Source organism: Stenella coeruleoalba, assembly GCF_951394435.1.
Source record: "Stenella coeruleoalba genome assembly, chromosome: 3".
NCBI classification, from domain to species: Eukaryota; Metazoa; Chordata; class Mammalia; order Artiodactyla; family Delphinidae; genus Stenella; species Stenella coeruleoalba.
The window spans coordinates 109,903,830-109,927,496 of NC_137148.1; the positions used below are offsets into that span (position 1 = coordinate 109,903,830).

At 37.7% G+C, this 23,667-nt stretch overlaps 1 protein-coding gene across 2 annotated transcripts in view; it reads right to left on the reverse strand.

The window, feature by feature from the left end:
* Positions 1-23,667, reverse strand: part of AFF4 (ALF transcription elongation factor 4) — a 92,839-nt gene that overhangs the window by 16,420 nt on the left and 52,752 nt on the right. For both annotated transcript variants that reach the window (XM_079918963.1, XM_079918962.1), the window contains exons 7-18: positions 17,926-17,962; positions 16,186-16,234; positions 13,878-13,932; positions 13,390-13,427; positions 12,781-12,943; positions 11,256-12,173; positions 9,115-9,203; positions 8,265-8,505; positions 4,302-4,396; positions 3,625-3,688; positions 3,375-3,511; positions 1,903-1,974 (exon numbers count right to left, since the gene is read on the reverse strand). In XM_079918963.1, the coding sequence (XP_079775089.1) occupies positions 1,903-1,974; positions 3,375-3,511; positions 3,625-3,688; positions 4,302-4,396; positions 8,265-8,505; positions 9,115-9,203; positions 11,256-12,173; positions 12,781-12,943; positions 13,390-13,427; positions 13,878-13,932; positions 16,186-16,234; positions 17,926-17,962 (1,958 nt within the window). The remainder of the gene's footprint in view (positions 1-1,902; positions 1,975-3,374; positions 3,512-3,624; positions 3,689-4,301; positions 4,397-8,264; positions 8,506-9,114; positions 9,204-11,255; positions 12,174-12,780; positions 12,944-13,389; positions 13,428-13,877; positions 13,933-16,185; positions 16,235-17,925; positions 17,963-23,667) is intronic.

A 23,667-nucleotide genomic window follows, 5' to 3' on the forward strand; every position in this document is an offset into this window, starting at 1 on the left:
AACCAAGATCCCGCAAGCCATGCAGGGTGGCAAAAAAAGAAAAAGAAAAAAAAGAGCAGAGCAATAACAAAGAGTGAAAAATAAAATGAGACCAGGAAACTAACAGATATGTTAGAAAGAATATAAAAATACAGATGAAACAACAATCGGAAGGTAAAACAGAACCACAATAGTAAAAAAGGGGGAAAAAAAAAAGGAGAAAAGGCCTTGGCTGTGTGGGTGGGGCTTAGGCAGGGGTGGGGTTTTTAGGCTGTGGGCAGGGCCTATGTTTAGGACCCACAGGGCTGGAAAAGGCCCTGGCGGGGGGCGGGGTTGGGCCTAGGCTCAACAAAACAGAGGGGTCCAGGCGTGCCCCTGGTTTGCCCTGAGTGGGCAGGGCAAATGCCATCCTCACCTCTCCTGCTCCTCAGGTCCTGGAGGGTCCCTCCCACTTGCCTCTCCTGTTCTCCCCCGCCTCCCTCCTATGCTCCCAGGACCCACAGGGCCTGGGAGGGGCCTGTGGAGGGCTGGGGACCCAGCCTGGGAGCCCAGCAGGCTTCCTAGGCTGAGTGGGCAGGGCAAAGCCCTCTGCACCTCTCCTGCTCCTCTGGTCCTGGAGGGTCCCCCCACCTGCCTCTCCTGTTCTCCCCCACCGTCCCTCCTATGCCCCCAGGACCAACACAGCCCGCAGCGGGCCTCTGAGGGCGTAGGATCTGGCCTGAGAGCTGGGCAGGTTTTCCGGGCCAACTGGGCAGGGGAAACGCTAGGTGCACTCCCCACTGATCCGAGCCCCTGAGGGTCCCTCCAGGTGTGGGAACCCCTCCCCCATCCCAGCCACCCCTCAGCAGCATGGTCCTGTCCCGCCTCCACTTCTCCTCTCCCCTCAGTCCCCCCACATCCTACCCGGTCGCTTGGGGGTTCCTCCCGTCTCCTTGGGCGTCAAGGTCTCCCGCCAGCGTCCGGCAGGCGCCCTAGTTGTGGGGAGACGCTAACTCCGCGTCTTCCCATGCCGCCATCTTGACTCCTGGCTCTGAATATTACAATTCTGATGTAACATATATAAACCCAACACGGCTTACAAAGGCCCTGCATGATCATCACTGCCTACCTCTCCAGTTACTTTCACTTACTTCTCCCTGTCTTTTAGTTCCTTGACAGAAAGTTTCCAGTTTCTTTCCACTATCCAGCTGTGTACATGTTTCCTCTACCTAAGGATTAAGTATCCCTACATTTTACTGTTATAGTTACATAAACTTTTGCTTCAAAGTACTTAATTCATATACTTGTGTGGTTATTTGATTAATTTCTGTTTTGTCACACTAGACACTAGACTCCATGACAAATAGGACCATGACAGTTTTTCCCAAGGCTGCACTCCCAGCTGTTAAACATGTGCCAGGTAAAGTATATACCCACAACAAATAAACTATCCCTCTGGGAACAAGCAAACAAACCATATTCTTTATCCTGAGCAAGCTAGATGTTTGCTCCCTAAGGTAAGGCATGTGTATATGTAAATGGAGAGAGAGGCTACCAAAAGAAAAAAAGCCTGGATTTTTTATGGTGTCCACCTTTACTTCAATACACAACAGAAGTCTGAGAGTAATAAAAATAAACTATAGTTAAATATAAAAAACAAAAAAAACCCCAGAGCCTGAATAAGTGACCACTTAAGACAACAGAAAGTTCTCATATCAGTCCCCCTCTACCAAGGCTTTTGCCAAGAGGGCAATGGATCAGAGACTCACAGCAACTAAAGTATTTCTGAAGGAATTCTGAGTTATTTTCTACTTTACCCATAAAGAACAGATTTATGACTGAGTTATGGAAGGAAGATTCAAGGATAACTTTCAGAAGAATATAGCACAATTCATTATGAAACTGCTTTGTCATCTAGCAGAGGCTAAAACACATAACACTTACCAAAGTACTGTGAGTCTTTTATCTGCAGCTGTAGCATCTGGTGCCAAGTAATTCTTTAGCTTCATGGTGTATCTGTGAGATAATATAAGAAACAAATGACACAAAATGAAATACTTCATCTGTCTTATGACCTCCTTAGTCCTCTAAACATTAGAATCAAACCTAAATAAAGGCAAAAATACCCACTAAAGCAGAGGTCCCCAACCCCTGGGCCACGGACCGGTACTGATCTGTGGCCTGTTAGGAACTGGGCAGCACAGCAGGAGGTGAGCAGTGGGCGAGCAAGCGAAGTTTCATCTGTATTTACAGCTGCTCCCCATAATTCGCATTACCGCCTGAGCTCCATCTCCTGTCAAATCAGCAGCGGCATTAGATTCTCATAGGAGCATGAACCCTACTGTGAACTATGCATGTGCGGGATCTAGGCTGTGTGCTCCTTATGAGAATCTAATGCCTGACGATCTGAGGTGGAGCTGAGGCGGTGATGCTGGCTCTGGGGAGTGGCTGCAAATACAGATCATCATTAGCAGAGAGGTTTGACTGCACCGAGACCATAATAAATCAATTGCTTGCAGACTCATATCAAAACCCTATCGGTAGGGCTTCCCTGGTGGCGCAGTGGTTGAAAATCTGCTTGTCAATGCAGGGGACACGGGTTCGAGCCCTGGTCTGGGAAGATCCCACGTGCCGCGGAGCAACTAGGCTCGTGAGTCACAATTACTGAGCCTGCGCGTCTGGAGCCTGTGCTCCGCAACAAGAGAGGCCGCGATAGTGAGAGGCCCGCGCACTGCAATGAAGAGTGGCCCCCACTTGCCGCAACTAGAGAAAGCCCTTGCACAGAAATGAAGACCCAACACAGCCATAAATAAATAAATAAGAGTAGCCCCCGCTCACCACAACTAGAGAAAGCCCACATGCAGCAACAAAGACCCAATCAGCCAAAAATAAATAGATAAAATCATTTAAAAAATAAAAAAATAAAAATAAACAAAATAAAGCCCTATCAGTGAGTGTCAAGTGACAATTAAGCTGCATCTTACAGAGTAGACGGGACATAAGCAACACACTTTGGGTGTGACTGTCTCCCATCACCCCCAGATGGGACCATCTAGTTGCAGGAAAACAAGCTCAGGGCTCCCACTGATTCTGCATTATGATGAGTTCCATAATAATTTCATTATATATTACAATGTAATAATAATAGAAATAAAGTGCACTATAATGTAATGCGCTTGAATCATCCCAAAACCATCTCCCACCCCCAGTCCGTGGAAAAATTGTCTTCCACGAAACCAGTCCTTGGTGCCAAAAAGGTTGGAGACTGCTGCACTGAAGGGTCTAGTTCTCCTTATCCAAGGACAATAAAGGACTAAGGATCCTCTGTAGCTTTACTGTATATAACTATATTAGTCTTTTCCTAGAAGGACCAGAGAAATGTTATTGCCAGTGATGTGGCAAGTCTTCCCACTTACTTGATGAGCTCCACTGTCTCTGAATACATAAGGAATGGGGATTTGGATTCCTGAGCATTTTTCTCTAATGCATTCCCACATTCAATGAAAGATACCACAGCATCAAGATAGTATACAGCTTTCTCAAACCTATCAGACTGAAGAAAGGAGAATAAAGGTAAATGAGAGCCGCACTGATGTACTATGAGAACAAATGAAGATTTAAGTTAATTTGATTAAATATATAAATGTGAGGAGAATATTTACATACCAATGCATCTGCATTGTGCTTTAGCTTTTTTGCTTCTTGTAAATAATGGTCTGCTGAATAATTTCTGCAATGTAAATTTTTATTAAAAGTAAAATGGTAAATATTTTCATGATACTAGTTCACTTTAGTCTCTAATATTCCTCAGTTTTCATGTCCTCAAGTAAAGAAAATGAACTATTACTAAACATTCAATTCAGTTTTTTCTGATGAATGTTTAAATTGGGTTAAGAGCATAAATCATTTTGGCCAACTTGGCAAATTTTCTACTAGGAAAACAGAAATCAAACTCCCTAGTATTAACTGCTAACTTACCCAAGTTGTTTGAAAGATTGAGAGTAAACAAAGTGTGGGTAGGAAACATAACCTTTTATCAAAATGGAGGGAAAAAAAGCAACATTGCTCTTACTTATTTAAGAAAGCCCTTATTTTAAACAGTAAAGTCAGCAGCAGTAAGATTCTACTGGAAGGTACATTATTCACATTCCCCATGAGAATCATGGAGTTAATAAGGTAAAGGAGCAATACTTGGACTAGTAGGTGCCTTTCAAATTAAAATCTGAATATTCTTTGATCACAACTCAATCAATTCTTCTGGTCACTGACAGAAATTAAAATGAGTTTTTTATATGCTGACTGGAATGATTTCTTGAATGCATAAAAATTCATATTTATCTCACCTGTCATCAAAGGCAAGCTTCGTTCTCCGAGGCTTAGAAGCATCAGGAGTTGGTGTAGATGGAGGACAGTTAGAAGAGCTATTTGGAGCCTTTTCCTGACCAAAAAAATATATATAACTATGTTGAAAATTGTGAGATTAAAATTAAAAGTATTTGAGCCAGTGGTTAAAAAGCAAACAAAATTCCATTGCCTTTGGTAATTAATTTCCTTGTTATAAAATATTAAAATTTCAGAATGTAAATGTCCTTTTTATGGAATAAGCCCATCTTATATAACCAAAAATATTCTTTATAATATCAGGGGTCTACTATGTGCCAGGCACTGACCCTGGCACTTGTAAAAACATAAGGAAGACACAAAACTATTATCAATATAGCAGTATTACTTAAAACAAAATTTACTGGTAATAACTGGTCGATGAAAACAACAATAATATCTAACATCTACTATGTGCCTCCTACTTACTAGGCACTCAGTTAACTAAGTACTTAGCACAATCATTAATCCTTCAACAACCCTATGAAATATGTACTGCTATTAGGATAGAATAAAAATTAGTCTCAAGGAGGCTGAGTAACTTGTCCAAGTTCAAACAGCTTTAAGCAGTATTCCTGGAAACTCAGCTTTAAGTCCAGATCTGTCAGATTTCAAAAGCCTGGACAGGGACTCCCCCTGGGTCCAGTGGCTAAGACTTCATGCTCCCAATGCAGGGGGCCCGGGTTTGATCCCTGGTCAGGGAACTAAGATCCCACATACCGCAACTACTGACCCCGAGTGCTGCAACAAAGACCCACCGCAGCCAAAAAAGGAGCCTGGACACTTTCTTAAATTTTATTCTGCCTTCTATCAACATGTCCATCCTGTCTCCTATCAACACAGACCTCTATGCAATGGCTATGACCCTGTCCTCCCAACTGCTTCCCCATCCAGCCCTATGACACAACAATATATATTTTATTACTTCTGCTTAAAATCTATTTTTAAAAAACCATGTAACCATTTTTTTTTCTTTTCTTGTAAAAGAGTCCTTCAGTTCCACCCATTACAGTTTCCTTCAAGAATGAAAATAAAAGCCCTGAGATTTGAGAAAATGCTAAGCTCTTTACACAGTCTGCATGTTTATGAAATTGCTTCCTAAATACTGTTGCTATCTAACATTACTTGGACAGCTTTCCCTCTGTGTTTTATAAACAGATCTACAAATGCCTAAGTTTAAGTTTATTGATGGAAAACTGAAGTTTCTGAAAATAAAAAAAGAAATTACTATGTGTGGTAAGAGATGCTAACTAGACTTACTGCAGTGATTGTTTTGCAATATATACATATATGTAATCATTATGTTGTACACCTGAAACTAATATAATGTTATATATCAACTATATCTCAATTAAAAAACAACGAGAAGAACTTCTCTCAGTGGACAACAGGACAAACTGACAAAATATCAGTCAGCATATAGGTGTGAAAACATGATTAATCTAATTGAATTATATAGCTCCCTGTCCCCAATTCATGTGGAAGACACAGTCTTTTCAAACAAATATAGAACATTACAAAAATCTACCGTATACTATGCTCTTTTATAAAGCAACTCTTAACAAATATCAAAAGACTGCTACACGCAGATCACTTTCCAGCCCCATTGCAACTAAGGTAGAAGTACTAACCAAAAGACAACTAGAAAAATCTCTATGTTTGGAAAGTGAGTAACACACGTTTAAATAAGTCTTGGATCAAAGATGAAATCAGAAAGGAAATTAAAAAACATTTTAAACTGAATTATAAAAATATTATATACCATATCTTGAAGATTAAGCTAAAGCAGTATTTAGAGGAAAATATATAGTCTAACTGCTTATATTAGAATATTAGAGAAAAAGGACTGAAAATTAATTTTAAAAAACTTGAGCTAGGTATCCATCTTTAAAAGTTAATAAACAGAGCAGCAAAACAAAAAGAAATTAAAAGGAAATTATAAAGCATGTAAGTTAATGAAACAGAAAACAAAAATAAACTACAGAGAATAAAGACAAAGAAAGGTTGTTTTTTGAAAAGACAAGTAAAAGTGATAAGCCTCTGATGAGACTGATCAAGGAAAAGAGAAACATGGCACAGAAAACTAATACTAAAAATAAAAGAGAATCATGGGCTTCCCTGGTGGCACAGTGGTTGAGAGTCTGCCTGCCGATGCAGGGGACATGGGTTCGTGCCCCGGTCTGGGAAGATCCCACATGCCGCAGAGCACCTGGGCCCGTGAGCCATGGCTGCTCAGCCTGCACGTCCGGGGCCTGTGCTCCGCAATGGGAGAGGCCACAACAGTGAGAGGCCCACGTACGGCAAAAAAAAAAAAACAAGGATCATAAGTAGCAATATTATAGATATTAAAAACATAAGAGACTATAATGAACAAAATTTATGCCAGCATATTTCAAAAATTTGATATGAGCAAATATCTAGAAAAACAAAATAAAAATTATATGTAATTTTGGTTTTTCATGTTATCTAATTTTTCTTTAGTTGACATGAGAAAGAGCATATTTTCTAAGTTAATTATAGAATTTTCTTTAATAAACCCATATATAATTGCCTAAACTGGAAACTGCCAAGACTAACATTAACAATTTTAACAACTGTTAAGTGCCATAAGATCTTGAAATCAAAGGGGTCAGGGCCAATACATTTTATATTTTGTTGATAACAACAAAGAACCAAATAACTACATTTGATCCAAATGTTTCCTCATTATCCAGTAAGTTAAACACTGGATAAAACACAAAACATGTGAGATACAAATCCCTGCTTTCAAGAACCTGACAAACCAATAAGGAAGAGACACAGAGTGTTACCTATGAGCTAACAGAAGCCAAATGAGCAGGTGAGCTCACTTAGTGAGTGCATTGAAAGCAAGAGACAGAGAGAGAGAGAGAGACAGAGACAGAGTGAGACAGAGACAGAGAGAGGGAGAAGAGATTTAAAGAAAGAAGCACACAGGCCTGAAATCCTACAGTTCCAGGATGGGAAATGGAGAAAGAGCCAGTCAGGAGGTAGACAGAGAACTGGGACAGTGAAAGAGGCCAAGAGGACAGGTTCCTCGAGGGCACTAGGACTAACTCTCTAAACTACTATGGAAGAGGGTCCAGCAGGAGAAAACATCTTCTGTATATCTCAATTGAGATGTTCACCATTTAAATTACCTCAAAATTTGAAATATTTAATTACCACATTTAATAAGCACAACTAACTGCCTTTAACAGTCAATTTTTTTCAACTCTTAAGTCTCTGTTTATTTAAGTCACAAATAATTCAGTAAATTATATACTTAAAAATCTAGGTATTTTCTTAATTTTGTCAGGTAGTTTGCTCCTGATCAGAACACTTTAGAAAGCAATACAAATAACCTGGTAAACAAATTCAGAGTGAGAGCCTAAAGTATAGCCTTGAAAAACCTTCTTTGATCTAATTACATACCCACAAACATTAACAGTATTCCCCCACATTATGATCATACTCTAGAAATAATTCCAGTGGTAGCTCAGCTAAAGAAATTTTTTCTTCTTCATGAAACCAAATGGTTGCTTTATCACTTTATAAGTAGTATAACTTGCTTGTAAAATCTAATTCTAAAAAATCCAAAGTCCATTTAAAACCATAGATAAGAACCCAATCAGAACAACTGGAGCTATTTACAAATTTGATCATAATCAACTGTTTTTCCATAACCAACTTTTCCAATTATGGGTTTCTACCCTAACCAATATGCATATGGCCAGATGACTTCATTCCTTTCATGGTCTCAGACCACTGCACAAGTTTATTAACAAGATTATGACATTTTGAGAGTAAAAATGCACAGGTCTACAAAATTAAGATGTTTACGAAATTTTCAAAGCACAGTGTCACCTTGGAGAAGTCACATGGCAAGGAGATTTTTTTTCAAAAGGCTCAAGCCCCCAATGCCTTACCTTGACCTCCTTAGAGCTACTGGAAGTCTTCCCTTCAGTCCTCTTCTGCTTTGATGTGGAGGAACTGTTTTTGCTGCTGCTGCTATTTTCCTTGTTGCTGTTATTACTTGACTTTAAGGAAGAAGACTGACTAATAGTCCTCTTCCGAGAACCATGCTCTGTTTTTGGATCTTTTGAAGGAACAGGCCCAGCAGGAGAAGGCAACAAATCTTTTTCTTTAGCAGCACTCTGTTTAGATGACCTGCCAAACCAAACAAATGCCCTCATTTCTCCACACGGTCATACAGGAGTGATGGATTTTTTCCACTTGACTTTGCCTGCTTTCAAGACAAATTTGTTTTTCCCTATTTGATTACTAGAACACATGATTTCTGCAAAACAAAATAAAACTGTAAATTTCATGAGGGCAGACATTTTGTCTGGTGTTTCCCCCCATCATGGTTGTATACCCAGTGCCTAAACCTTGGCCTGCCACACACGTATTCAATAAATAGTGGTTGAATAAATTAACGAAAAGATGAATGGTGAATGATGATATTAATGCTCGTAAGTCTCCTGCAAGTTATACCTAAGTTTGTCACCGAGCCTGAAAGTGGTAAAGCTTTACTTTAATTCTTATCCTATAAATACCTCCTATTCCACTAAAAAAAGGAGAGAGGAAGATGTGACTGAATCTGAATTGCTTTTCATCCCAATTAGCTAAAAGCAAAACCTCCCACTATTTGGTATATGACTGTGTATAGATGTGTATGACATACACTTACTAAAAGGAACAGTCTAAGAGCATGTTAGAAAGTACCCAATAGCAAATAACAGATTGACACACATGTAACATGTTTTGCAAACGTACTCTTTGTTGCTGGATGGCTTGTGGCCTGCCGAATTCTTGTCTTCCGTTTTGGGTTTCTTGCTCTCATTGGCTCTGTTATCATCTTCATTCTGCATGAAAAATAGAAAAAAAGCAGCTAGGTTTGATTTCTATTCATCAAATTTCAGTTTCCAGTACTAGTTACCCTCAAACAGTTTATCTCTGATAAACTTCAGAAAGAAGATAAATGTGAAGTGAAAGAATTCATTTGAACGATGTTCAATAAATTCGGTTTTAAGTCTGAGAAGGAGCCTCCTATTTTAGATGAGAAGAGCTGAAATGCTGCAATAGCCTTTTAGTGGCATCTTTTCAGCCTAATGATTTGGGGAGGGCTGGGGATGAGATTATAATTCAGATATAATTCACATACTATAAAATTCCCTTTAAAAGTACACAATTCAATGGCTTTTAGCATATTCACAAAGTTGTACAACTATCACCACAATCAATTTTAGAATATTTTCATTATCTAGAAAAGCACCCTGTTCTCCATTGGCACTCACTCTCCATTCGCTCCACCCCCAGATCTGGCAATCACTAATTTACACATTTTGTCTTTATGGATTTGCCTATTCTACACATTTCAAAAAGTGTAATCATACAATATGTGTGGCCTTTGTGTCTGGCTCCCTTCACTTAGCATAATATTTTTAAGGATCATCTACGTTGTAAGATTTGTCAGTACTTTATTTCTTTTTATGGCTGAATATATGGTGGTATGGATATACCACATTTTATTTATCCATTCATCAACTGAGTTGTTTCTACTTTTCAAGTACAGGTTTTTGTATGGACATGTTTTCACTGTTCTTGGGTATACACCTATGAGTGCAATTGCTGGGTCATAAGGTAATACTACATATTTACTTTGTGAGGAATTGCTAAACTATGTTCCAAAGTGGCTACATCATTTTACATTCCCACCAGCACTGCAGTTCTCCATATCTTCACCAATACTTGTTACTGTCCATCTTTTTGCTTATAGCCAAGCCTAAAGATTTTTGAAAAACGTTTTTGCTGAAACAAAACCTATGGGCCTGTCTATAATCCCCAAGATACTTGCTTGATGCATTTAAGATTTCCTATTGACTTAAATATCAGGGCATGAATATAGCAAACTTTCTGCCATAACAAAAGAATTTGTTCCCATACACAAATGATTAAAGTTGGACATGTGAAAACATGCGAAAAAGGAATCCACATTCTTCATTATCCTTGGCTGGGTCTCTTCTCAGTACTATCTGCTGTATCTTCAGGAACTGCCCCTGACACTTAATTTTACCAAAGCAGCAAATCTCAAAAATCATCACTGGGAATTCCCTGGCGGTCTAGTGGTTAGGACTCGGTGCTTTTACTGCCGGGGCCCGGGTTTGATCCCTGGTCAGGGAACTAAGATCCCGCAAGATGCGGGATCATCACCCAGTTTCCTGGTGATATACATACATTTTATAAAATCAAAATTTGACTTATAGGTATTGATATAAAAAACCTGTGAGGGGGCTTCCCTGGTGGCGCAGTGGTTGAGAGTCCGCCTGCCGATGCAGGGGACACCGGTTCATGCCCCGGTCCGGGAAGATCCCACATGCCGCGGAGCGGCTGGGTCCGTGAGCCATGGCCGCTGGGCCTGCGCGTCCGGAGCCTGTGCTCCGCAACGGGAGAGGCCACAACAGTGCGAGGCCCGCGTACCGCAAAAAAAAAAAAAAAAAAGTGTGACTTGGTCTGGGTGTTAAGAGAGAAAAAAGTGTTAGGGACTGTGACAACCTGAAGAGTAAATAATCCCAACTAAAGACATTGAAAACCAAAATTTAAAGAATGTTGTGAAGGCCAGTTTGCAATCTCTGCTTCACTCTCGCCTCTATACTGGCCAGCACACATCATGAACAGAAGCACTGGCTCATTTCTTATTTGATTAGAAACTATAATTCTTTACTAAAGGAGACAGGCAGAGGCAGAATGGTCTTCAAGAGTCTCTCATGTCTGGAGCTTCATTGGGGCTTTAGGCTCATCTCTATTTTCCCTCATAGCTGACTCAACTAGCTATTTTTTGGCTGACTGAGATTTCCATTGCATTTTAGATGCTGATGTTCAAAAAACAACAACAACAACAAAAACCCTTTACAAACCTTATGTTTCCTTTTGCCTTTGTTGGAAACTTTTTCTGAGGCTTGTTTCTGAGCCTCTCTTGTGTGCTTTTCTGGAACATTTTTCTTTTCGCCCTTGGGTGTCTCTGTTTCTTTGTAAGGCTTTCCTGGTATTCTAGTCAAGAGATTCAGGTCAATCTTCACAATAAGTGGATACCTGTCATCAGGCTCACTGAGGGGTGAAAGAAGTTCCTTCTCTTCCATAGGAGAGAACATTCGTTGCCGAAAAAAGCTATCTTCTTCCTCCACTGAGGAGGGCTTAACGGGAGTCCTATTACTCTCAGGGTACTTAGGAGTTTGTGAGGAAGGAGGAAGGCTCTCGCTTTCATCCGAATCTGAGGATGAGGTATCTGTTTCTATGATTTCCCTTGATTTCTGGGAAGATTTACTTGTTGACTTGTATTTCTTTTTCTCTGCTGAAGGTCGAGGGGAAGATTTGGACTCCTTTTTTATATTGGGTTTCCTTGAGCCTTTGGTAGCTGCTTTGTGTCTGCTGGAGGGCATGCTGGTAGCCATGTCTACAGGAGTTTCACTCTCTATCTTCAGGCCTCCGCGGGGCTCTTCAGCAGCTGCCTTCTCAGTCTTTTTGGGTTGTTTTTTGCCTACAGTTCTCCTCTGTGCTGTGCTGTCACTCTGTGCAGGAGACTTCTGCCTCCCACGCCCACTCTCTGATCCCTTTTGGACAGTTTTGGAGTCTCGTCCAGGAGTAGCAGAACTTGTTTCTTTAGGACCACCTGGATCAGTATAGCTATTCCCTGTGCCCTGTTCTCGGCCTTCCTTTTTATAGCCTTGAGATGATGGGATATTACTGTCCACAGAAGAAGCTGGTGACACTTTATGTGGGTTCACTTTATTCAGCCAATTATCAAGTTGCCATTTGTTTGTGGGTGGTGGTTCAGGCTGAAAAACAGAGAAAGAAGTATGCTTTTTCAGTACTGAAACTTTCTCCTTCCTTTAAAATCTCGAGGAAGAGGGAAAAACATAATGCCTAATGCCACAAAGGCATTTGTTTTTCATTGTTCTGACTGAACCAAAGCAAAAGGCTTAATGTTATATATAGCATTTAATTACTGAATATCCCTGTCAGGAATCCAAATGACCATACAGTACATTTAATTCCAGAAAGTAAACAAATGATGTAGGTACCACAGAGATTTTTAACAACATTTTATCAACCTATAGTGAAATTATACTATTTAAGACTTTTTTTCCACCATAACTAAATAACATTACCAGGTTGAAACAAAAATAAAACCCAAAGTAAATAAATCCAATATTTTAGTGACCTGAAATATGACTGCAAATAGTCCCTATTCTAGACCAAATATGTTCACATAACAAGGACACTGAAGTATCTAAATTTCCTCCAAGATACACAGTTCAGTTTCTTTTTGTCAGAATATGTAATCTTCTTTCCTTCATTTTTATATTTGAAACTAGTGTTTACTGGCCATCACCAGGGGCCTTCCGAGGGCCTATGGAAGGCACCCCCTTGCCCCCCTCTCACCTCAGGAGATGCACTCTGGGATGGCTCATTTGCCTCACTGTCACTGGAACTACTTTCACTCTCTGAGTCAGATCCAGAGCTGCTTTCAGATCCACTGTGGCTGCTAGAATCATCCCTGGAGTTATCTGCCCCTTCACTATTATGGTGTGAAGGTTCAGAGTTACTAAAAGAGATAAAACATATAAATGACCAGAAGTTTTTTTTTTTAGAGGGACAACAGGTAAGCATTCAAATCTGACAATGAACTTTATTTAAAATGTTTACTATTTGTTAAGCTCTTATAATTCTATGAATCTAAAACTTCATTATAAATGAAATAAATACTTCCTTAAAAATATCTGAAATGCGGCTCAGCCATTAGTACTTACCTTTAAAAAACAGTTTTACTGTGGTATAAATTACACACCATAAAATTCACCCATTTTAAGTATACAATCCAATGATTTTTAGTTAATTTACAGAGTTGTAAAACCATCATCACAATAGATAATATTTACTTTATAATCGATAATATTTACTTTTATAAGTATATTCAATTACTCTATCACTACACTGTTATCAGACTGACCCTTCCAGTCTAAATAAAACAAGAAATAAAAGGATGCCTACCTTCCAGGTGTACTCCTTGGCATTGTCTTATCACAATCCTAAAATTAAAACATGAGAGGAAATCTGTGAATGAATAAATAGTACTCTATCTGCTTGATGTGAACAATATCTGAAATCTTAATAGAAAAACTGGCTTCTCTAATGTATGCATCAATGGTCACTTAACACTTACAAAAATACTGTTTTTACCTAAAGAATAATTGCCAGGATAAGATTAAAAGCTGTGTTAATAGTTCTTGTCAACAATCTCATGCTTCATGAGTATATTCTGATATATGATAAGTATTAAGGAAAAGCCAGTTTTTTTAAATAAGAAAAAAATGGAGGTTTAAAGACAAAGTGGAAAACTATAACATTCTAGTGTCAGACAGCAGGAAGGAACTTATTTTAAATAACTGAATCATAAATGTATTATTCAATTATAATTCTTATAAACTACAATGAAAACACTGTATGAAACTGGCAAAATTATATAGTAGTAGACACACCTGTTCCCCATCACTGTCTTCACTGCTGCTTAGTTTTAAGTCATCTTTTAACATACTAAAAGGAAAACGCAGAAAGAATTATTATTTTTGGAACTTCATCATGGCATACCAGAGTATTAAATATCTACCAATAATTCTAGGAATAATCACTGTGGTAGCCAAAGATTTACTTGAAAAATAAAGAAAACAACAAGTAAGTCTTACTCTATCTGGTCTGGTGCACATCTAGAGTAAAAAATTAAGAAAGGTGGAATTTAACAGTTTTGGAAGCTCACTTTTCCATAAGTACAATATTCATCTTTCTTTTCTAATTAAACAAAAGCTACCTTCCACAAACTCTTATACTCACTTCTGTTATCTCTAGCTTTTCTCCAATTGCATACACACAAACTCTTCCATTATTAAAACAAATGACCATATGCATACCCAACAGTCCACTAGAGAAATATAACTCCTAAAAGGAAGGAAGATAAAATGAAAGCATCAGCAATTCTCTTTCACTGTCCCCAATGTTTCATGAAGAGATATGTACATTTGGGTGATTGTGAAAACCAGAACACACAGTCAAAGTTCTAGTTCATAAATGCCTTGCTATGAAAGACGACTGATCCTTGCAGATGTAACAATTTTGGGTAAGAACCTTGGTTATACAAGAGAAATAACCATGTATAAATTAAAAATAAACTCCAGTCTCCAAATCTTCCTTGATCAAAAAAACCACAAATAAATACTATAAGTTGATAGTTTCTGGAATTAGTTTTTGAAAGTAAAATTACAGATTTAAATTTTCCTTAAGGCCATAAGACCAAAATTAAAAACTGAGTAATGAACCACAAAACACTCCTTGCCTTTTTACAAGAAAGGAAAAATTAATACAAAGCTTAGGGAGAACTACAACTAGAAAATGTTTAATTTCTCATTACCACTAGCTCCATTTACCTTTCTTCTTAAAATTTCATGACAGTCTCCAATCAGCGGAAAGGAAATCTTCTTTCACTCCAACAACTACTTATACTCCCCGCTCAAAGCTTAACCTGAGTTTCTAAATCTGATCCCAAATTCAGAGTACCACATAAAAGATCACCTTGAAACAAAGTAACCACATGCTTACAGAATTAGGAAAAGTGTTCTAAGGATGACCAATTAAGTGGGACAGAGAGAAAGAATTTTTTCTTTTGGACAAGGGCTTAGTGCATCTTTATGACTGATTTCCTGTAAAGAAATGTACTTACTCTGAATTCTCTCAGCCCTTATGCTTTAATAATGGCAGCTCAGTGAACCTGTTTACACATGTGAATATGTCAAAGCTTTTACCAGACCGCTCAAGGTCCTTCATGCTTTTGTTCTGTCAGCAACCAAAGTGATATGCACATACATGGTAAGCTCCCATCAGTTTTCTGCCCATGAATAAACATGATAAATAGGAATTTACATAATTTGAATTCTTCAGCAGTGAGGCTAATCTCCTTGCATTCATATATTTTCATTCTCAGCTCCCACTATGTTTAGCTGAAGAGGCTGAGGTTATCAGTATAGACTGTGGTTATGGTATAAAGCTAGCACTGTGGCCAGTTTCTTTAGAATTTTGTTTTAATCATTGGGTTAAATTGTGGTCTCAGGAATTCAGTAGTTAGTTCATTCTTTAAGCTTGGAATTTATTATCATCCAATATACAACCCTATCGTATTTTGATTTATTGGGATGGCCAAAAAGTTAATTCGGGTTTTTCGTAAGATGTTATAGAAAAACCCCAATGAACTTTTTGGTCAAGTCAATATATTCCTGGGTCTACCTACAAAATAAAAGCAGGAAAACTTATACAGTATGAACTATGTTGCTTTAATATTCTACACTTAGTGGTCAAATGGAGGGCATACTAAGAAGAATCCTATACTTTTTCATGTTTTTTTTAAAATTAAAAACAAGCTATCAACACACACAAACACACACACACTTCTGAAAGATGAGAAAAAAGTGTAATCGCAATCGCAGATCAGGGGTAGGCAATCTATGATCCACAAGCGAAATCTAGACCTATTTTGTAAAGAAAGTTTTATTGGAACATAGCCACACCCATAGTCTATGGCTGCTTTCATGCTACAACTGCAGAATTGAGTAGTTGAGACAGAAACCATTTGGCCCCTAAAGCCTAAACTATTTCACTATCTGGCCCTTTATATAAAAGTTTGCCTACCGCTGCCTTAAAAGATTAAGTACATATTTCTAAGTGTTGTTCTAAATATCGAGACTACAGTTAGACTTTTAGCAAAAAAAGACAAACATTAAACTTACTAAGCCATAAACTTACGATTTAGACTGGTGCCCACTGGAAGTTTTAGAAGAAGGATTATATCTTTCTGGAACAAAAAGGAATGCAGAAATCAGCAACTATAGTATGGCTATTTATATTTTTAAATATCTATCAATATAACCTCAAAGAAATATAAATCATAAAATTGGGATAAAATTCTTCATCCATCAATTTGGTTAACACCTTAAAATGCGATAATATGAAATACTGGTGGAAATAGGCATGTTCCTATGTCATTGGTAGGGCTCTAAACTCATACAATCTTTCTGGAGAGCAATCTGATAATATTATCTTACCAATACTGTAAATGCACATATCCACTGACCTAGCAATTATAAGGAAAGGAATTTACCTTACAGGTATATCTAGAGGAATACATAAACACACAGACACGCGGACACACACAGACACACACACACAGTTTATTATAGTATGATTTGCAACAGCAAAAACTGGAAACCAATGTCCATCTACAGGGGACTAGATAAACAAATTACAATACTTTCAACAATATAATACAATTTTGCTTTTTAAAAATAATGAACTAGAGCTTTATACTGATATAAAAACAGTTCTAAAATAAATTAAGTGAAATATACAGGTAATAAAAGAGTAGGTGAAGCTTATGAGCCCGGGTGCCAATAGGGAGCTTTGGGGAGAGAGAATGGGGGAAGGGGAGAAGTAAGGATGAGACATTCTTAGAAGATTTTAAGAGAAAATGTAAACTTTCTGGCCTACAGCTAGCTATTTGCTGTATATCAACAATGTTGGGCCCTTTTTTTCCTGTAACTGCAGCTTTAAGGCAGAACGAAGAAACAGATACATAAAAAGTTTGTTAACCTTAAAATGGATATTCTTCTAGTTTTGTCTCTGCTTTAAGATAACTAAAGACAACTAAGGATTAAAATGCTCCACATATTAATCTCCCAAAATAGCTTATTACCAGAGTAAATCTACCTGAAAAGTTATTGCTCTTGGCAAAAGAACATTTGTTTTGTTAAAGAGCTATATGGTGAAGCCCAAACGTTTGCAAGGTTCCTGACCTTACCATTACCAATTCACACAGCCATCAACTCTTTGAATCACACTTGAATTCCCCAAGGCTATCTTCCCCTCAAGTTCTTTTGAGAGGCCAAGAGAGTGGAGGTGGAGGGGAGTTGTGTAGCAGACAGGAGACTTTCTTCCCAGCCAAAAACACCCAGGAAGAATAGATAAATATAGATATGGGAAGAGAAGAGCCATGGTAAGCTACAATGACTCCTTCTTGCCTGGAGTTTTACCATAATAGAACCCAGTATCTTCATGAAGGAGATGGAAAGACAGAAGTATGGCTCTTGGGGTTATGAGGTGCCCATCAAATTGAATTCATGAACTCTGAACTATTAGTTCAAATACTTAGTAAAAACAGTTAATTTTGATCTCCAATGATCTTTAATTCTTCATCTTTCAAGCCAAGATTCAGTTCAATCCATTACTGATCATCAGATAAACACTGGGATAAGGGACTTCCCTGGTGGTCCAGTGATTAAGACTCCTCGCTCCCACTTCAGGGGATGCAGGTTCAATCCCTGGTCGGGGAACTAAGATCCTACATGCCATGCGGTGTGGCCAAAAAAATTTTAAAAACTGGGATACGACATACAAAAGAATTATTAAAGAAATACATGATGTGACCATGAGAAATGAATGTGCAACAAACAGCTTAATTTGAAAACCAAGAGGAAAAGAAATACTCACTTTGTTCTCCAGGGCCAAAATTGGACTGCTGAGACTCCTAAGAAAAAGGGACATAAAATTGTATAGTGACATTAAGAGAAAAAGGTTCATTAGAGAAAAATGCTTCAAATTAAACTATTCAATTCCAGCTAATTCAATGAAAGATCCTGTTGAGTTCCTAAGAATGCATAAAAGAAAAAAACACCAAAAGAATTTAATGATTCCATCTGATCAGCCTCAGCAATTTTGTGGTCAATAACAGAGTTTCCCAGAGCTTAATACAAAAAGCATCAAGCTATGTAAGTCTTTATCATTCATTTCTATTCAGCAGCATCCATGGTACTCATATCCTAATTTAATTCTTGGTCTTAAGAAAATATTATTTTTAAAAAAGTAATACTAATAACCATATACTAGAGTGAAAATAGCTGTACAAACTATATAGACTCAAAATATACCACTTTTATGAACTAGCAACTCCTACTATGTTATTCCCATGTCATTTTACTTCCTCTCCCTGCTCCCAATATCTTACAATTAGCAAACTGAGGAAGAGATTTTCCATACTCGTTTTATATACTTCTTTGTAAGCCCTACTAGCACAGTGCCTGGCATTCAGGAAGCATCCGTAAAAAGAAAGCCAAAAAGAAAAGAAAACCAAAACGTCACTGTCCGTGAAAGAAACATGACTTTCCAAACTCAACTTTAAAGATCAGAACAGCTGTTTCACAAGTGCAAATTGTGCATTTTTCTAGGTGAAGTCTGTGGTACACAATGTAGTACTAAGATTACACAAATATCCCTAACATCTGTAACAGCTTACTTAAAAATAAGCACAATCTTCCTTTAATGACAGAATTATCTGTGAAAGAGAAATCCTAACAGTATCTAAGCTAAAATATAGTTTTGGTGTTAAAAAAAACTGTAAACCTACATCAATTGTCAACTGATTTTCAACAAGGGTGTGAAGACCATCCAACAGGGAAAGAATTCTCTTTTCAACAAAAGGTTCTGGGACAAGTGAACAGCCATATGCAAAAGAATGAAGTCGGATGCTTACCACAGACAATATTAAAAAAAATTAACTTGAAATGGATCAAAGACCTAAATGTAAGAGATAAGAGATAAAACTACAAAACTCTTAGAAGAAAATGTAGTGCCCAAATCTTAATGACCTTGGATTTGGCAAAGAATTCTTACATGACACCAAAAGCACAAGACACAAAAGAAACAAACAGGTAAATTGGATTTCATCAATATTAAGAACTTTTGGGCTTCTCTGGTGGCACAGTGGTTGAGAGTCCGCCTGCCGATGCAGGGGACGCGGGTTCGTGCCCCGGTCCGGATGGATCCCACGTGCCACGGAGCGGCTGGGCCTGTGAGCCATGGCCGCTGAGTCTGTGCGTCCAGAGCCTGTGCTCTGCAACGGGAGAGACCACAGCTGTGAGAGGCCCGCATACCGCAAAAAAACCCCAAAAACAATATTAAGCACTTTTGTACTTCAAAGGACACCATCAAGAAAGTGAAAAGACACTACCATAAAATAATAATAATGCCAATAAAAACAAAAATATTCTAAGAAAAAAAAGTGAAAAGACAACACACAAATTGGGAGAAAATATTTGCAAATCATATATCTGATAAGAGACTGGTATCTACAATATATAAAGAGCTCTTACAACTCAATGATAAAAGTCAAGTAAACCAATGATAAAGGGGGCAAAGGATCTGACTATATATTTCTCCAAAAAAGATATACAAACGGCCAGAAAGCACATGAAAAGATGTTCAACATCATTTGTCACTGGGGGGAAATACAAATCAAACCCACAATGAGATAACCACTTCACACTTACTAGGATGACTAGAATCAAAAAGACAGATAATCACAAGTGTTGACAAGAATGTGGAGGAATTGAAAGCCTAATGGGAAATACAAAATGGTGCGGCTAGCTGCTTTGGAAAACATTCTGGCAGTACCTCATATGATTAAACATAGAGTTACCATATGACCCAGCAATTCTGCCCCCAGGTGTATAACCGAGTGAAACAAAAACATATGTCCACACAAAAACTTGCATACAAAGGTTTACAGAAGTATTATTCATAGTAGGCAAAAGCTCAGAACAAAACAAAACAAAAAGCTCAAAACAACCCAAATGTCCATCAGCTGATGAATTCAGAAACAAAATGATATACATCTATACAATGGAATATTATTTGGCCATAAAAAATAATGAAGGAACTGATACATGCTACAACTTGGAAGAACCTTGAACATTATGCCAAGTGAAAGAATCCAGTTGCAAAAGACCATATATGATATGATTCCATTTACATGAAATGTCCAGAAAAGGGAAATCTATAGAGAACAGATTAGTAGTTGGGTAGCACTGGGAGGGGAACAGAGGGGAAAAGGTTGATAGCTAAACAGTAGGGAGTTTCCTTTTGAGGTGATAATGTTCTAAAAAATTATTTATTTATTTGTTTGTTTGTTTAGTTTTGGCTGTGCCATGTGGCTTGTGGGATCTTAGTTCCCCAACCAGGAACTGAATCCAGGCCCTTGGCAGTGAAAGCACAGAGTCCTAACCACTGGACCACCACGGATTTTCCAAAATGTTCTAAAATTGACTGTTGTAATGGTTGCATATGTCTATAAATATAATCAAAACCATTTAATTGTATACTCTGAATGGATAATTTGTATGGTATGTGAATTATATCTCAATAAAGCTATTCTAAAACACTCTTTAAATACAGCAGTGGCCAAGAGGTCACTCCTGTGAATCTTATTAAAAATGAAGAGAATTCTCCACCCCCCTTGAAAGGCTAATTGTCTTATACTCATTTACCTAGTAAATGGCCTAAAAGTTTAATAGCCCAAGCTTTTAAGTAATCTCTGACTCCGTCCCCTCAGCTCTGACAATAATCAGTCAGCTAGTTACCAATGCTACTGGATTCTGTCTCCAGACCATCTACTACATGCAACACCTTCTCCTCTCCATCTACGCTGCAAAGACTTTAGGTCCTCACCTCTCTTCATCTACGATGGCCATCTAATGGATTTTCCTGGCTCTAGTCTCTCTCTCCTTCACTCAGCTATAGCCTCTAGTTGACCTTTCTAAAGCCCAAGTCTTAGTATTTGTCATAATTACTCCTATTTTTCACAGAGCCTCCAATGGCTCTTTGTTTTTCCTAGGGATGAAACCCAAACTCCTTGATAAAACATTCACTCACATATCTAAGTACTGGAAAAACAGAATTAAGCAAAAACTAACATGGGCCTTGTCCTCATGGAGCTTAATGTCAATGAATATCTTTGCAACTACTCATGCAAATCACGGTAAAATAGCAATTGTGTTAAGTACAATGAAGGGCAAATGCTTACACAGCATTATAAAAGAGCTTACAATTGTGTGTGTGTGTGCACGCGAAACAGACACATACAGATACATACATACACGCACAAACACACACACACACACCCCTGATTGGGAAAATGAACAAAGGCTTCCCTGAGTATGTACTGTTCAATATGAAATTTGACGGTTATGTAGGAAGTAAACTGGGAAACGAAGGGAAAGGTTAAGTGTTTAGGGTAGAGAGAAAAGCATGTGTAAAGGCAAGAAAGAACAGAAGCACAGCTAGTATAAAGAACTTAAAGGCAGCCCATGGGAGGAGAAAGTACAGAAGGAAGAGGGTTAAGAAACTAGACTCAGGACCAGAGAGGCTAGATCACATAGTTTATAGACTTTATAGACCATATTAAAGATTTGTGTGTGTGTGCAATTTACTAAGCAGAAGAATTATACAAGCACATCTGCATATTGTGATGATTACCTTGGCTATTAAGTAGAGAACAGCTTTGAGAAATCTAGAATGGAAGTAAAGATATTTGTTAGGAGATAACTGCAGTGGTACAAATAGGAGATGACAACAGCTTAAACAAACTGGTCTCCAAGCTTTTTTGATCATGTACCTCCCACCACTAAGAAATTTTTGCATTTGTATCTCCCAAATACATATACTGTATGCATTGTTATTTAACTAGTATATATTATGTAAAACCAAAATACTGAAATTTTAAAGGGCTCAGATAATATTCTAGAGTAATTTAAAAATTATATTTATCAATGACAACAACACTTTTCTTACACACACACAAAATATATAGTGCTTCAAAGGTCTGACACCAAAACTGGCTTGATATTTGGTTTCATTGGACATCACAAAGACACAGCTATACAAATGGAAGTGCTATACTTACTAAATCACGATATCAAAATTTCAATTTATACCTTAATTATGCAAAGGTTTCTGTTGAAATTGAGCTAATAGATTTCCAATGTTCAATGATACAAAACAGGTTTTCAAGAAAATAAACGGTTGTGGTTTAATATTTTTAGGAAATAGGTTCAAAACCCACTGAAGTTAGAAAATTCTGTTTCTAAGTCTTTAAAGTTTGCACATATGACAATCGTCATAGTTTCTGTCAACAATAAAAAATACATAGTAATGACATTATTTTTTAAATCCTGTTTTCCTAGCTTGAGGCAGTCACTTTTTCACTCATTAAGACATCAATTTTATTCTAAGAAGAGGGTTTAATTTATTATTATTTTAAATATGTTATGAAAAGATCTAATGTATTTGGGACTTGTGTGTGAAAGAGTGAGAGGGAAGAGGGGAGAGGGAGAAAGGAGGGAGGGAGGGAGGAAGGAGAGAAGAGGGAGGGAGAGAAAGGAAGGGAAGGAGATGTCTAATTCATGGTTTTTTTAGCTTGAATTATGCGTTTATATAATTCAAGATAGAGAGGTACAGAGACTACATTTATTTTTGATGTGATTATTTTAAAATACTAACATTGTAGTGGTTTGGGCAACTAGGTCAGAGCCAGATATTCTTCAGAATCATTATGGATTAAGCACTGCCTTTCGATGAATTCTTTTCTTTTTTTTTTTTTTATAAGTGAGCTAACTTCTTATGTCATTAAACAAATAATCAGTGAACTTCTGCATTAGTATAAAAGGTATCTGGGAGTGCCACACAGGTTCTCCATGAAGGAAGGAGGAAGAAAAATTATTTATACTTTAGGATTTAACTTCTGTTATATCTTTCTTTGAGTGGTATACACACAAAAAATTGCTTTTCAAGTATTTTATAACTAAAAAAGAATCTAACAATATCTTAAACTACCAGAAGCACCTGCACCTTCATCAATCTATATATAGCTAACTTTGTACACTGCATGATTTATTCTAATATTTGTTTCTTGAATCTTTAGCTTTGCTTTCTAAGCCTGTTTCAATAGTGTTTCCTGACAAAAGAACGCATTTTAGTATGTTTTCTCTGTGTTCTCTCTGTAGTGGATTTCAGTCATTTTCATTGGAGTAAAAAGACTGAGTTTTTAAACAAAGATTATAGAACACTGGGAGAAACATCAAAAGAAGTTTTTAATAAAATTTTATTAGGCCTGATCTACGTATAACGACTGAACTGAATACCACATAATTCAAAAATATCACTAAGTACAAATTATGATGCTTTCAGTTTCATCAGTTACTATCTCAAGGCACTTGCTATATACACTAAAGGCAAGGTTAATGATAAACATGCATTTTTTCTGCTTATGGCATCTTTGTTTCTACTTTGTAGTGGCAGATGAAGAGCTCATAACAGGAGAAGGACAATCTCAACTCTGCCATTTTCTTGTTTGGTCAGAAATGCATTTTAGTGTTACTTTCATCCAGTAGTTTCACTGCA